The sequence below is a fragment of the Pezoporus wallicus genome, unplaced genomic scaffold (genome assembly GCF_028554395.1).
Source record: "Pezoporus wallicus isolate ANWC-B61680 ecotype Strahan unplaced genomic scaffold, APGP_CSIRO_Pwel_v1 contig_7201, whole genome shotgun sequence".
In the NCBI taxonomy this organism is placed as follows: domain Eukaryota; kingdom Metazoa; phylum Chordata; class Aves; order Psittaciformes; family Psittacidae; genus Pezoporus; species Pezoporus wallicus.
In genome coordinates, this window is record NW_026637693.1 from 258,326 (window position 1) to 273,863 (window position 15,538).

At 42.7% G+C, this 15,538-nt stretch overlaps 1 protein-coding gene across 1 annotated transcript; it reads left to right on the forward strand.

Annotated features, from left to right (window-relative positions):
* Nucleotides 1-3,492: 3,492 nt before the first annotated feature.
* LOC130598108 (GEM-interacting protein-like) lies at nucleotides 3,493-6,033 on the forward strand. Its single transcript, XM_057407215.1, has 5 exons — nucleotides 3,493-3,736; nucleotides 4,206-4,735; nucleotides 4,910-5,019; nucleotides 5,369-5,558; nucleotides 5,782-6,033. Exons 1-5 carry the CDS (start codon nucleotides 3,493-3,495, stop codon nucleotides 6,031-6,033), a joined length of 1,326 nt encoding a protein of 441 aa, XP_057263198.1.
* Nucleotides 6,034-15,538: the final 9,505 nt, after the last annotated feature.

Consider the following 15,538-nt stretch of genomic DNA (forward strand, 5'->3'; position numbering starts at 1 on the left):
GTACAGTCAATGTAGTCTAGTCTCATGAGGAAGTAGAAACCACTCTAGACAGAATTTAGATTCCCAGTCTTGTAAGTAGATACATTTTAGATATTGTAGGCAAGACTTAGTTCTCTAAAACCTAATTTCTATTGCATTTTCTCTGCCTTATTAAACACTGCCCAGTCTCCAGCTGCCACCAAGAAAGCCACAGGTCTTTCCTAAATTCTGTGGTTTATCTTTCAAGCACCTGCAGATGTGTCAGAAATTATTAGGGCATCAATAATGATGCTAAACAGACATGCTCAGGCAGGTGAATTCCTCATGAGGCTGTCTGGGTATGAACTCCATTATTCTGGCTGAAAATCTCATTCCCATGCTCATACTGTTTTAAATCAGATATTAGAGCATGAGGAGTTCGGTCATACTCTTTCAGAGAAGAGGCTGACAACACCTATGTTCTGGTAACAAATAGCCATGAAGGCTTATGGAAAACTGAAGGAGAAAACTGTGATGGAAAGGGTACTGAAGTACTGGGAAAGCCAATCTCAGTCTTCTTTACAAGACATTTTAAAGGGACAGATTAGTCAAATGTCTCTGACTGTGACTGTAAGGATTTAGAATTAATAGCTCGGTTTGGATTAGATCATTTCTCAAAGTGCATTCCTGTCTTTCAGATGTATGTTATTCAAACGGTAGTTGAGTGCACAGCAGAAATTTTGATTATGGATTTGTCTTTATTTAGGTTACTTACTTTTTCTTTAGAAGAAAATGGAGAAGGCTTCAGCAGATAGAATATTTGACACTCCTGAAAAATGTAACAAATATTCCAATGCTCTGAACTTTTATAAAAATGTATATAAAATTTTACTATGATTCATTTACAAAATCATTAGAAGATCTACTACGAATCCTTACCATTTTTGAGAATCAATGGAGACTAACCTCAATTGAAAAAAAAAACCAAACGAAAACAAAAAAAAAACAAAACACAAAGCCCAAGGCAAAACCTCAGCAACAGAATAATGGATATTTATACCCATCCCTCCTGGAAAAGGACAAAATATTCACTGAATGCTGATAGGTCATATTTTGTTTCCTTGTTTTAAACAGATACTTAAGGCTCATTTTGCCCATGCAAAATAATTTAAGAAGACTCTAGATAAGGCCTTCTTTTCTCAAATGTATTTTTAATTTAGGCTGGTATCAGTACTTCACAAAAAATGTAAAATTTCCTTGGCCTTTTAGAGACTATGTCAGCTAAATAAATTGCTTTCTTGTCTTGCCTTAGGGTGCTCAGTCTAGTTTTGAACAGTATTACAATATACAAACACCAGCTACAAATCGCAATGTTCTATTTTCAAATATGTGTAAGATCATCTTTTTGTTTGTTTGTTTCTGGTCCAGCCAGTAGAACAAAATTACTCTTTTCACCTGGAAAACCGTTTATAGCTAAATGTGGAAAATGCTTATAAAGGACTACCAACTTTATAATTTGGACATGGTTTCACCGTACAAAAAGGATGAATTTTCATTGTAAAAGGTGCTCACATAAATCAACTAGCTGATGTTGAGCATCATTTTAGGCACAGGCCAATCTGAACTCCTGATCCAATAATTGTGTCTGGGTTTTTAAAATCCCAGTTTTAAGCTCTTCAGTGACCACAATATAGCCACCCTCATCACAGAAGTATAGCTGGAAAGGAGCCAATATAGTTTCTTTCTCTCAGGGACTTTCTTTCTTTTTTATGAAGACAAATAGCTAAGTGCTTCAGTTTATCCTTGACAAAAAAAAAAAAAAAAAAAAATTGTTTCTATACCGTGCCTTTTTTACTCAGAAACTGCATGAGCACAATCCTGCCTTCACCGCTGTGAACTGGAGGAAAGGGGTGTCATGTTCTTTAATCACTTCCAGCTCAAGTTGCTGGACAGAGATCTGCTTTATCTTTGCATTCAGGCAGTATTGACTACTCTAACAGAACTTATGCATCTGCAGTACCCTTTCGTCAGTGCCTTCTCTCTGATATGAAGCTCTATCAGTTAAAAGTGTAATACCCAATGATGCAGATAGCACCGAAACCCAGATAGCTGAATATATTGCTAAATGAATTCAAGTTCCAACAGATCCATTGCCTTCATTTTGGCACTGGTTTTGCAAAGGGTATGTACCTAGCCTAAAAGTGAGAAAATCAAACTTTTAAATAGTTACAGAAATGCCACAGAGTTTGTCTCCTGTTATGAACCTATATGCTGGTGTCATACCTCTCAATAAACAGAAATAAACTGTATATACACAAATTTACAAGGTTTCACATTTAGGTCTAGCTGGTGAATCTAATCTTCTCAGAAGAATTCACTGCCTGGATGTGAGAATTTAACATATTTGACTTCTGATTATCACTGTAAGCTTATCTCCTTGCTGCTCCTTTGTAAATTCCCCCTGCTCCTTTGTAAATTCCCCCAGCTTCCATCTGCTGATGGAATGAATAGTCCCTTCAATGGTCCCCCTTGAAGGGGCCTACAGTAGGCATCCTTTTGGGCTGTCTTCAGACACTAGAAGACTGTTAATTGTGTGGAGGAAGAGGTTGTTAGAAAGTCCATAGAAAAGTAAGAAAGGTAAAATCTCAGGCAGAAACAGGACAGAGACAGCAATCATTTCTATCTCAAGTACTCAAGAAGAAAAAGGGTCCTTTCCAACCCTATCTTACGATTCTATGAAAAACAGCATGGAAAGAGACATAATCATAATAATCTCAGGAGACCTTCTTGCCATATACCCCGTGCTTCCCAACAGAGGTCTCGTGGAGAAAGCAGCGTGTGCGCCCCATGACAGAATTCCAGAAAAAGAAACTGAAATAAAACGGTGTCAATGGGAGTCAAGCAGGTGCAGCAGAAGAGCAGCTTGGAACTCCTCCCAAGCCCTGGCCCTGGCACCAGGGCACCAGAGCAGGGACAGCCAACAAGCAGCCCCAGGACCCCGGCACCCTGGTGCTGGATGCACCAGAGGGGTGGGCAGCTCCTCTGTTCTGTCCCACTGGGCATCATCTGCTGGGGCACAGCAGGCGCTCAGGCTGTTTCTCCTCTCTTTTGGCAGCTCCCGGGCAGTGAAGGAGATCTGGGTCAGCGCCCTCCTTGGGTAAGCCCTCTCGGGCACTGCAGCATGGACAGCCTGGACAGCCAGAGCACCCACCGTGGGGGGGATGCTCCATGTCTGGCATGAATGCCGAAACACCTTGTTTGAGCTGGGCAGAGGTTTCACAGCTGCAGGCAGAGGTGCCCCCACAGCTGCAGGCAGAGGTGTCACCACTGCTGAGCAGGCACAGCTGGCAGAGCTGCTTCATCCAGCTGTGTCCAGACAACACCTGCCCAGCCCCATCCTCGGCACTGCTGCTGTTCCCGCTCCACTGCCAGGCAGTCCTGGCTGTTCCGGGCAGTGTGGAAGCACTCCCCAGGCTGGCAGCAGAGGGAAGAGCTGGCTTGGGTCTCACACAGCTCTTTCTCTCCCCCCTCCCCATGCACAGACCACCCGAAGGAGTTCAGATAGCCCGGGTGACCCAGCTGCAACGGATAAGGCTGCTGCTGAAGGAGCTGAGTGGCCGCCATGCTGTGAGTGTCCCTCCTGCCTCTGCTCTGTCCCCAGGGGCTCCTCCAGCCCAGCATCAGCTGCATCGCTCCTCACCTTCTGCTCTTTCCCCTTGCCCAGGGGACGACACTGGATGCCGGCAGCCTGGAGAAGCTGCTCCAGCGCCAGGCCAAGGTCAGGGTCACTTGAGGAGCAATCTCACTCATCCCAACCTCTCACACACAGCCAGAGGCTGATGCAGCTCTCCAGGGGCCCTTTCTGCTGTGGGGCTCCTTGGTGAGCGCAGCCTATTTCTTGCAGGCTGGTCCCAGGCAGCTGCCACTTCCTGGCCCCTCCGCCAGTGAAGGCAGACATGGCCATGTGGATGGTGAGTGTGGAGAAGACAGGGGCAGGATGGCCCTTCTCTCCTGCTCTTGCAGGCGGGCACGTGGGCTGCGATGGAGCTGCCGCTGCCCTTCCTGCAGGACACGTCCATCCCCATCACTCTGTGGCAGGAGAGAGCTGAGCCCTGGGGCCCCTCGCTCCCAAATGATGCTGCCTCTCTCGTGCCCTCGGTGGTGAGGGGGCAACACTGAGGGAGTCTGGGAATGCTGTCCTGGTGCTTCTCCTCCATGGCTCTTTGCTCTGTTTCCTTTGGAAGCAGGCGGGACGAGCAGGAGCAAGAGGAAGCTGCCCTGGCCATTTGCATGGCCAGGCACCTTGGCTGCAGTAGGGGCACGGGGGCCATTGGGCCCTGCTCGTGTGGGAGCTCTGTTTGGCCAGCCCCTGGCAGATCTGTGCAGCCAGGATGGCATGCTGCCTCAGCCCATCCAGGTAAGCCAGCCTGGCTGGGGGGTCCCCATCACATCTCATCTCATCTCATCCCATCCCATCCCATCCCATCCCATCCCATCCCATCCCATCCCATCCCATCCTATCCCATCCTGCCAGCTCCTCCATAAAGAGGCTGTCCCCAGCACCTACCTCAGGACCTGTCTCCAGCTCAGCAACTCTCCTCCTCTGTGCCCTCAGGACCTGCTGGCTCTGCTCAAGGAGCATGGCTCATCCACAGAGGGGATCTTCTGGCTGGCAGTCAGCCAGCGCGCCTTCCGTGAGGTCAGGGACGCCCTGGACAGCAGGGTGCCGGTGCAGCTGGCAAACCAGCCTGTGCTGCTGCTGGCTGTCCTCTTGAAGGTGAGCCCTGCTGACCCAGAGCCCTGCAGCTCCTGGCTCTCTTGGTGATGATGGGCACTTGCGGGAGCACAAGCAGAAACCCAGCCACCTGCTCATGAGCCAGAGGGCTGGGGATGCTGCAAATGCTCCTGGGGGCAGTGGCCAAAGCCTCACATGGAGCCCTTGGCACTACAGGACCTCCTCCGGAATATCCCCTCCAAGCTCCTCAGTGTCCAGCTGTTTGAGGAGTGGATGAATGCTATGGAGAAGACCTGCAGGCAGGAGAGGCTGGCAGCACTGAAAGAGTGTGGCAGCAGCCAGCAGGGACTGGCACAGGCTGGGACTCCAATGCAAAGCAGTGGCCTGCCTGAAATAGCCATGGCTCCTGCAAGCCACCTCCTGTTGCTGTGGGGTTTATGTTTGGGGGGACAGAGGCACCAAAAGGCTTTTCTCTCTGGGGAGCACTTCCCCCAGGCATTGGGGCTGGTTCCAACAAGAGCCCTTTTCAGAAGGGCAGGGAGGGAAGGAGGTGGCCGCATCTCAGCAAAGGCAGTCCCTCTGCTGTAGAGCAAGCAGTGGCCTTGGGTGAGATCAGCCTCAGAGGCCTGTGTTGTCAACACCGGCTTCATTAACACTGTGCTTCTGTTCCCTCAGGATGGTCAGCAAGTTACCGGGGGCCAACCTGCTCCTGCTCCGGCACTTGCTGTCGCTGCTTAGCAGCATCAGCAGGAACGTGGCCACAACCAAGATGACGGCTGGAAACCTGGCCATCTGCCTGGCACCAAACCTCCTGAGCCCACCCCAGGAGGTGCCCCTGGATGTCCTGGCTCTGGAGACAGGGAAGGTACGCTGTGTTCACCACCCGGCTACAGCATTCCAAGCCCAGCCCAGCTTTGCTGCTCGGAGGGTCCTGGCTGCCTCCTCCTATCAGCAAAGCCACGGGGCGGCAGCCAGGAAGAGCAGCCCCACAGCTGCACCTGCCTGCACAGAAGCGTGGGTCAGGCTGGGAAAGGCTGTTTGAGCCCTCATCAGCCCCCTCAGTGAAACCAGTGGTTTGCTGTGTGCAGGTGACAAAGCTTGTTGAGTTCCTCATCGACCACCATGAGGAGCTCCTTGGAGAGCAGGTGGCCGGGTTGGCCAGCAAGGGAGACGAGGAGACACCAGCACCACAAGCAGAGCTGGAAACAGCAGAGGTAAGTGAAGTGCACAAGCAGTGTGACAACAAAAGCCTCCCCTCTCAGAAGGTGGGGCTGCTGCTGCAAGGACAAGCACGGTCATCCACCAGCCTGCAGCTCTGCCAAAGTGCAGAGCAAGGCTAATGCAGGTTGGCCATCCCACTTTGAGAGGTGATCCCACCAGAGCTGGCTCAGCTGAGCTGAGCAAACCCATCCAAGGAATGTGCCTTTTAGAGCCAGGGTAGCAATTGTGCAGGGAGGCCCTTGCCCCCTGCTAACCTACACATTGCCATTGCAGGTGCCTCCCATCGCTCCTGAGAGAGAGCAGCAGAGGAGCTTTTCTGGGGAGAAAAGGTAAAACTGCCTGGCTTTGATTGGTTCAAGCTGATCATGGCTTCGCCTGTCTAGCAATACTGTTGAATGGAAAGGTTCCCTGGCTCTTTGCGGAACACCAGGAAGCAAAGAGCAACCTGGGAAGAGGGCAGCGACGGGCCACCATCCCAGAAGAAGAGCAAAACTGAGCTCTCAGGGATGGGCAACTGACGAAATTCAAGCAGGGGAAGAACGAGTCACCCAGGTGTGTAGCAGAGCCTGTGTTCCATCTTTTTGCCAAGCTCTGAGTATAGGAAACATTCCTGAGGTGCACAGGATGGTCCTGCCTCGAGGAACATGTATGTTAGGAGGAACATGCTACCCCAGCATTGCCTGCCAACCTGTGGTTTTTGTATGGCAAAGTGAGGGATGCTGCTGCTTGGGTTTTGGAAAGCACCATATCTCAGCTTCCCAGGCTCCCTGCCGAGTCCTGCTGCCTGGCAAGGGGGCACTGCACCTCTCTGTCAATGTCCCATGCTCTGAGGGTATCACATGTGTTGAGAAGGGACCAAAGCAACACTGTAGTTGCCAGAAAGGGGCCTCTCTCCTGTGCTAGCAATGACCCTTTTTACAGCATAGCTCTGAAAAACCCAGGAGCCAAGTCCTGCCTGCTCCTGCCCTCATGGCTTCATCAGCGCTTTCTGACTCTGCCCTTGTAGGTGCCCATTTACTGCTTCGATTCCCCACATGAGCTCTGCTGCCTGAGAAAAATCTGAGGAGAAAAAAAAAAAGCACTACTTTTGCCCAGAAGGCCATTGGTCAGTATTTCTGTGATCTTGCTATGCTTTCATTCCATCCTTCTTCACATTTAGTACCAAAGCCCCACATCTCTTGGCCATGTTGCCATACCACAGACTCTCTTAGGAAGAGAATAATTTAAAGAGTGTAAGGAACTTCTGTTTATGGAAAGGAGATTGTATCTTGTCACCTGGAAAAGTTAGAAAGAACTGGTAAGTTACAAGGGGACAGCCACTTCAAATCTACCTCATCTAAAAACTAGCTGATGAATTAAAAGCTATTCCTTATTAGCTGGCAATGGTAGGAAAGACTCCTCATCTTCCTCAGGGAAAAATAAAACTCCAGACCCATACAGGATATTGAGAACAAAGGGTTGAATGAAAACTAAAGTTCCCATGCCCTTACTCCAGTAAGGGGCAGCAAGATGAGTAGCAAGGGAGTTGGAACATGTTCCCTCATCCCTATGGATGGTTTTTACCTACTGGAGCAAACTGGAGCAAACTGGAATGATCTAAAGCACCCAAGTTGACTAATGCCCTCTAGGTTGTCATTCCAAATTACAATATGCTGGGATGACTGAATTATGAACTATGTGCCTTATGTAGGCACTCAAAAAAATATGCAATTCTGATTTTATTTCTAAAAACAAGTACCTACTGGGTAAACATGACTCGCTGCTCTTTCTGCTGTCTTGCAATCTGTATTTGCTTCCCATGTACTGGGAGAGGAGGAATAGCTGGGAAATGGATGCTCATAGTATCACAGAATTGTAAAACAGTTAGGGTTGGAAAGGACCTTAAGATCATCTAGTTCCAAGCCCCCTGCCATGGACAGGAAGACCCCTCACTAAACCATGTCACTCAAGACTCTATCCAAACTGGCCTTGAACACCGCCAGGGATGGAACATTCACAGCTTCCTTGGGCAACCTGTTCCAGTGCTTCGCCACCCTCAAGTAAAGAACTTCTTCCTTATATCCAACCTAAACTTCCCCTGTTTAAGTTTGAACCTAATACCCCTTGTTCTATCACTGCAGTCCCTGAAGAAAAATCCCTCCCCAGCACCCCTGTAGGCCCCTTTCAGATACTGGAAGGCTGCTATGAGGTCTCCATGCAGCCTTCTCTTCTCAAGGATGAACAGCCCCAACTTTCTCAGCCTGTCTTCATACAGGAGGTGCCCCGGTCCCCTGTTCATCCTCGTGGCCCTCCTCTGGACTTGTTCCAACAGTTCCACGTCCTTTCTATGTTGAGGACCCCAGAACTGCACACAATACTCCTGGTGGGGTCTCACGAGAGCAGAGTAGAGGGGCAGGATCAACTCCTTTGACCTGCTGGTCACACTCCTTTTGATGTAGCCCAGGATACGGTTGGCTTTCTGGGCTGCGAGCGCACACTGCCAGCTCATGTTCATTTTGTCGTCGGCCAACACCCCCAAGTCCTTCCCCACAGAGACGCTCTGAATCTCTTCTCTGCCCAACTCTGCCCAATGATAAACCTTTAATACCAGTTGTTATGTTTTTTGCTAAAGATCTTAAGTAAATATTTCAAAAAGTAAGAAGTTTGCAGAGGCAGAATTAGATTCAGGCTAGGGGATTCTCCAGAATACTCTGTGTCTTCAGATACTCCTGTGGAGATGTATGTCTATATTGACCTTCAGGCTATCATCCCTTGCAAGATGTTTTGTCTCCCAGTAGTACATGGTTCAGTAAAGCATTAAGTAATTCTGATGTGCTTTGGATCCATCTTTGTGAACAGAATGGCAAGGGAGCTTATCATATCACCATGAGCTAACATCTTCGTATGCTCCTTCCGTTAAAATCTGGAGATGTTTTAACTGATTATGTGAGGTTGGGTAACTGTCATGGGTTCAGCGAAAACAAAAGAGTGACACAAAATGTCCAAACCAGAACACTAGGTGTTATAGTAAGCCATGTTTTCTCTAAGCATTGTCCAAATTCATTTTACCTAAAATAAAAGCAGCCATAGGCTGTCTTAATTGATTTGATGTCTGACACAACACAGGTTCCCTGGCCAGTATCGAGTTCAGTTGAGTTTTGGCCTTTTGTGTCTACTTCCTGCATATGCAAACCACAACTCTTCAATCTTCCTGTGAAGTCTGAACTCATACAACTTTTTTTTTTTTAATGAGTTCCACGAGTTCCCTGTTCAGTCAGGGTCCTCTGCCCCACTCGCTTCTCTTAAAAGGCAGTATCCATATTTTAATAGACTATATATTGTAGTAATCACATTCCACAAGTTAAGAATATCTTGCATGGACCTGTAGAATTTTTACTGCAAAAGAGCCTATGACAAAGCTGACAAATGTGTAAACCATTATAACTTTGAAAGCATTCAAACTAAGCTGCAGAGCCTAGGGAAGTTTGTCAAATTAGCATCAATTCCTCTGAAGCATTAACCATATACCAAAAGCTTCACCATATATTTACATATGAAAAAAAAAAAAAAAAAATCAATATTCAGATAAGTGCATTTTCCTGTCCTTTTTTTTTTTTTTTTTTTTTTTTACCACGGTAATATTTTTCTCTTTTATCAAGCTAAACAATACTGAAAAATAAATGGTCACATTTATGAAACTCATAGCAAATCCAAGAAATCCTGTCTGTCAGCATCTACTGTGTGAATACAAATATAGCCTATTTAGCAGTACATCAGCAAGATAATATTTTATTAAGACAAAAAAAAAACAAACAACAAAAACCCCGGAAACTCTGAATATATGGTACAAAATCCCCTCTGTCGTCTATTCAGTTAGTGAAACTTTCTGGTGCAACATGCGAACATGATGAACATTATTCATCTACTCTAATCTGCCATTCCCACACAACTTTTGCTAGTAATACAAAAATAATTTAAGATTGTTGAGTTTGTTTAGATAAGTATTTTGAAGGTTTCTGTCGTGGTTTCAACCCAGACTGTAAATAAGAGCCACACAGTCCTCTTGCTCACTCAGAGAAGGAGAATCGAAAGAATATCACTCCCACAGGAAATGAGAACAGCCCAGTAACTAAGGTATAACACAAACCACTATTGCTACCACCAGTAATAATAATAATGATAAGGGAAATAACAATGGAAGAGAATACAATACCACCCATCGATACGCAGCCCAATTGAGCAGTGATCTAGCCATTCCGGGTCACTGCCCCCAGTTTATATGCTGGGCATGACGTGCTGTGGTATGGAATACCTCTTTGGCTAGTTTGGGTCAGGTGTCCTGTCTCTGCTTCCTCACAGCTTCCTCTCCTCCCTGGCAGAGCATGAGACTCAGAAAATCCTTGGTCAGAGTAAACATTTGAGCAGTAACTAAAAACATTGATATTATCAGCGCTGTTCCCAGGCTGAAAGTCAAAACCACAGCACTGCACCAACTACTAAGAAGGAGAAAAATGACTGCTACTGCTGAACCCAGGGCAGTTTCTCTGCTTATTTTCATTTTATTTTGTTACTGAGAATAATGAAAGTCCAAAGTATCTCAGAGAAACACTGTACCTTTGATGAAGAAATCACAATAACAGGAAGGTACAGCCTGAAAAATGGTTTGGTCTTCTGTTTGCCTATATATCACCCAAGTAAAAGGCAAATAAGAATAACTCTCAGTCGTTTCATGTACTGAAAAGCTTGGGTGAAAATGCTTAATATGTAATTGCTTTAGTCAATGGATTCACAAAAAGGTTATTATGCAAGTCACACAGGTAGTACTTTACACAGTGTTTAAGTTTGGTTTTATTTGAAGGTTTTATCACCAGGACAATGTTTAAACCTTTCCTAACTTTCAGTGTTTACTGAACTACTCTGGAGACTGTCTTCTTTGACAAAAGAAGATGTCATTGCAGAATAACTTACAGATAAAATCCTTTTTCACTGTTTGCTTGAATACTAAGCTACAGTCCCACTGGATTTAATGTGAGCACTTTGTGGGAAAGTACTATCGAGTACATGTGTAGCCTGCAAAGCTGGTTATAAAATTCATACTTTTTTACCTTATGAAAATTTGGATAATATCCACAATTCACAAAAGGTGAATAACTGGGGAATTTTCCAGAGGATTAGTGCTGAGCATTTTCATTAAATTATTCTTTTTGGGTATCTTGTCCACCTTGCACTGCATCAAGTACATCAGATATCAGTCTCTGTTGGATTACATAAAACAAATTGCCTTGCTTTTCAGATCTGCAAACTATAAAGTGGTAAGTATTTGAATAACCAACACGGTCTTCACTTTTATCACACTTGTTACATGGCAGAGCAGGATATGAGTGCCAAAGTATGAAGAAAAAGTTCTTTATAAAGCACTTTATAAAGTGATTTATAAAGTTATCTCTCAGACTTATACATTGTCAAAACCAAATACACTCTTCAGTGTAGCAGCATGCCATTTAGCCATAACTATTACCCTCCATATTCCAGAGGGAAAAAAAAGACTTATTTTTTTGCTAATTACATAGATATAACAAAAGCAGTATAAATAAAATAATAATTTAAAATATCTGTTATTTTAAACTGTTCTAAAACTTTAGAAAGGGAGAAAGCTTGTAGGTTATTCAGAAATGGATGGATTCTTTTGAATAGCCAACTGTTTCATTTTAAAAGCTTCTGAGAAATACGCTAATTAAAAAATCAAGGAAGACCACTCTTTTATTCATTAACTGACAATCATATAACTCAGGTTGTTAGCTATAAAAGCAAAAGATTGCTTGCCATATTGCTGCCCTTCTACTTCAAGAGCAGTTGCATGAAAGGCTGCTACTTCAGATTGTATTGAATGCTTTGCCCCAGGCTGGGCAGTATTAGAATTCAGGTGTTGTCATACTGGATCAGAGCATCTGGTCCGTGTCCCAGCCCCGGCAGTAGCAAGTTCACATACTTCGTATCCATTAAAGCTTCTGAAGACAACTGCTGAATTGCCATCCAGAGAGAAATATTTCCTTAAATTTCCTGTTATTGGCTGGCTGAGGACCTGAAACTTTGAGGTTTTATTTCCCTTGTGCATGTTCACACACATGCGTGTGCTGTGTATGTAACTATGTATGTTAGCTAACTATGTAAAGCTAACTATGTAAAGTATGTAACTATGTATGATAACTAACTATGTAAAGTTAGCTATCATCAAATTTGTAGCTGACTTCCTTAAGGATGTGGTTCACATTTTGTGTGAGAATACACAGTTCAGAGTATTGAGTCATTATACTTGAGTTCTGGTCTTTCCTCGGGGCATTTCACTTCTCAACTAGGTAGCCACATCCCAAGAGAGTGACAAAATTGACTGGTTATGGGATGATCTTGTAGAGGAAGAAGAAAGCCTAATCTTGAATCTCATGTACGGCTGGGAATATTGAATTGTAGCTTAGTGATAGCAATACATAACTGCAAATGAAAAAACCCAAAACAAACAAACAAGCAAACAAACAAAAAAAACCAAATCATCCAACCTGTAGATTCTAGGGCTGTTTTTTGCAGATTATTTCTGGTTTTGTAGATTCACAGAATGGGACAGTGACTTAAAGGCTTTTAGTACATTCTGTATTTATGTGGACTCTCTACCGAACACTTGTAATTTAGAAGTCTACTGAGAGACATCTTCATGACATTGCCTTATTTCTCCTTTTTCCACAAGATTTTTGATATGCAAAACACTCACATTTTCTCTAGAAATTTCTGAAAGCATGTTGCTTTTAGATCACGTACAGAAAGAGATGAAATAAGAGATTCCTGTACTTTGCTTATCAGACACCTCAGTGCAGGATTAGCCCATGCCCATTTAGGTTGGAATTTCAGTTGCCATTGTGTTCTAAGAAACTGAAGACCATAGAGTGAACCAAAGGAATTTGTTGTATGTAAATAAAGAGTGTTTAGCGTCAATGCCTATGAAAGTCAAATGCAAATAGCATACATTTCAGAAAATGTATGTATATGAGCATGGAAATATCTCTATAAAGAAGTGGGTTTACAAGCTAACTCTTTACAAAAAGAAAATATGAACTATAAAGTAAAACAATGATGTTAGGAATACCAGACAAATATTTTTATATGACTTCATGCTGTCAGCTATTAAAACAAAGAATATCGTTTGGAAAATAAACCTCTTGCCAAAAGAGTGTGCACTGTTTGGTTTCCTTTCTGTCCAAAATCTAAAAAAATATTAATTTCTCATAAGAAAAACCCTAAACATAAAGATGCAACTGAATATTTTTATACTACCTGAAGTCATCAATCAATTTAAAAAAAAAACCCTCTTGTCTACAGCATTTTACACACATGTACTGCATGACAGAATTTGTCAAAAAGATTAGTACAGAAAACTACCTAGAAAGGGAGGGGAAGTATGTCAAATAAAAAAACAAACAGTATAAAACAAAGAAATGGAAATGCTTTCCGGAACCTTTACAAACAATTTCTTCCAGCAGATAGCTGTTTTGTAAGTTCTGTTCCATGCTTATTTTAGAAATTTTCACTTCCTTTTATAACTGCATACACTTCCAATCTACTAATTCCTGTTATCCATATCCTACATCTTTAAGGTAAAGGAAAACAGGTTTCTTTAGTTTCTTTTACATTGTATAAATAAGTATTCTTCTCACTTTCTATTTTGCATTCACTTAATTTCAGATATTTTTTCTTGTACCTACATGATCAGTGTAGTTTATCACACTATGGTTCAGAAATCACTATTTCGCTTTCGCTATTGAATGTACTTGAGCTAAGTCTTTCTATAGTCACATTTATTTCCAAATCTGATTTCTATTGGTGACACTTTTTGTTGTGTGGACTACTTATTTTCTTTATTATTTGCCTCCAGAGATAAGTTGCTATCTTGCAGCTTTCCTGCATGATATTCCAGTCCTTCTCCATGTTAACTTTCTCTCACAACTTTGTGTTTCTACGTAAGAATTTGTTTATTTAAAGCAGCATGAACTATTTGACCACCTCCTGTTGAATTCCCTTGCACATTTTAACAAATCAAACATGACTTTACTGTAGGCATAAAACCATATCTCATTATAAGCTTGAATGTTTATTTCTGAAACGTACAGCATCTAAAAAATGTACTTACAAATGCAAAACATTTCAAAGCAATCCTGATATATAACTAGCTTAAAAACTCAGAAAGCTTGTAAATTGATTCTTCACTATGATCAACTACATTTATTTGAAGATCTTTCATTTTTAATCCCAGAAAGAAGTCTTAAACATTATATACTTGAGATTCTCTTTGCAACTGTTTTTTCAAATGCCTTAGCATCTGGGTATGTCTTAACAAACATTTTTTATGTCCTTGATTAAGCTTTTCCTTGATAAGTTCAAAGACTTGAAGCATAAAGAAAGAGAACTCCATGTAAATATTATTCAGTCAGCCATATTTTTTACTCCCTGATGACAGCTATGAAACGAAATTCCTATTACATTTTTCATCTGAGATCTGGGTTATATGTGGAGGAATCCCAAAAGACTGAAGTAAACACATATTTTACTGTGCATGCATGATAAGTATTTTGCCTCCAGGATAGCTGTCATTTGACTACAAAATGTATTAGATTTATATTCTGAATATATAATCTTTATTATACTGTTTCATACCAATAAATTAAAAGATAATAGTTATGATAGAAAAGCAGCAAAATAACATTTCAAAGTCAGTTTCAGATTTTACTTACCACTCAGTCAAAAATCTTGGGAAAAAAAGCCCTATTGGCAAATAAATCTGTAGACAGGGTTGTGTGGTTGATTTTTTTTTTCATAAAAGGTTTACTTGGTGATGTGCTTCCCCACCATGTGATAGTTTCCCATGTCAGTTGTGACTAAGATGTAAGATTGATGTTTGGATTATCATATGCTGTACTGATATTGCCACAGTTTCCACAAGAGAATGCATGTCTTCGCTAAATTCCTGTCTGGATAATTAAATTTCTGGATTGTCTAAGTAGTATTATAACAACTATTCACTTTCTTTACTTTTGGCTGGAGTTTAACTTCTTTTTCTACCAAATAGTTCAATTTAATTCAGATGTTGCTGAGATCAATGATATGGAGAGATATTTTGACATGCCGTAACATTGGAGGCAATCAAAGAGAAAACACAACTCATAGCCTTAGCTATTACACAGTGGCAAATGCCCCTCAATTGTTTCTGCTAATTTAAAATGTTCTGCTCTCAGAAATGCATTCTGGAGAATTTTCCTATTGAAAGTTCAGTTACAGAAAACAATTTAAAAAAAAAAAGCGTTTTAAAATAAAGGACTTAATTACTGCTTTTTAAATAAATTAATCCAATAAAATGCACTTGATGATTTAAATCCAAGTTAGAATAAAATACTTTAAGAACATTTGGTTTGGCAATATTTTCAAGTGTGACTAAGCGCTTATTACATTTGTTTTCTGTGCAACACTGTACATTTAGAAATGAAAGACTTTGTAAAATATAGCAAATCTGATTATTTATAATGGAAAGTGAAACATTCCGTGAGATAGGTTCTGATTGCACACCCCCTGAAAGGAAATTCCATGTAAAAGACAATTTGTTAA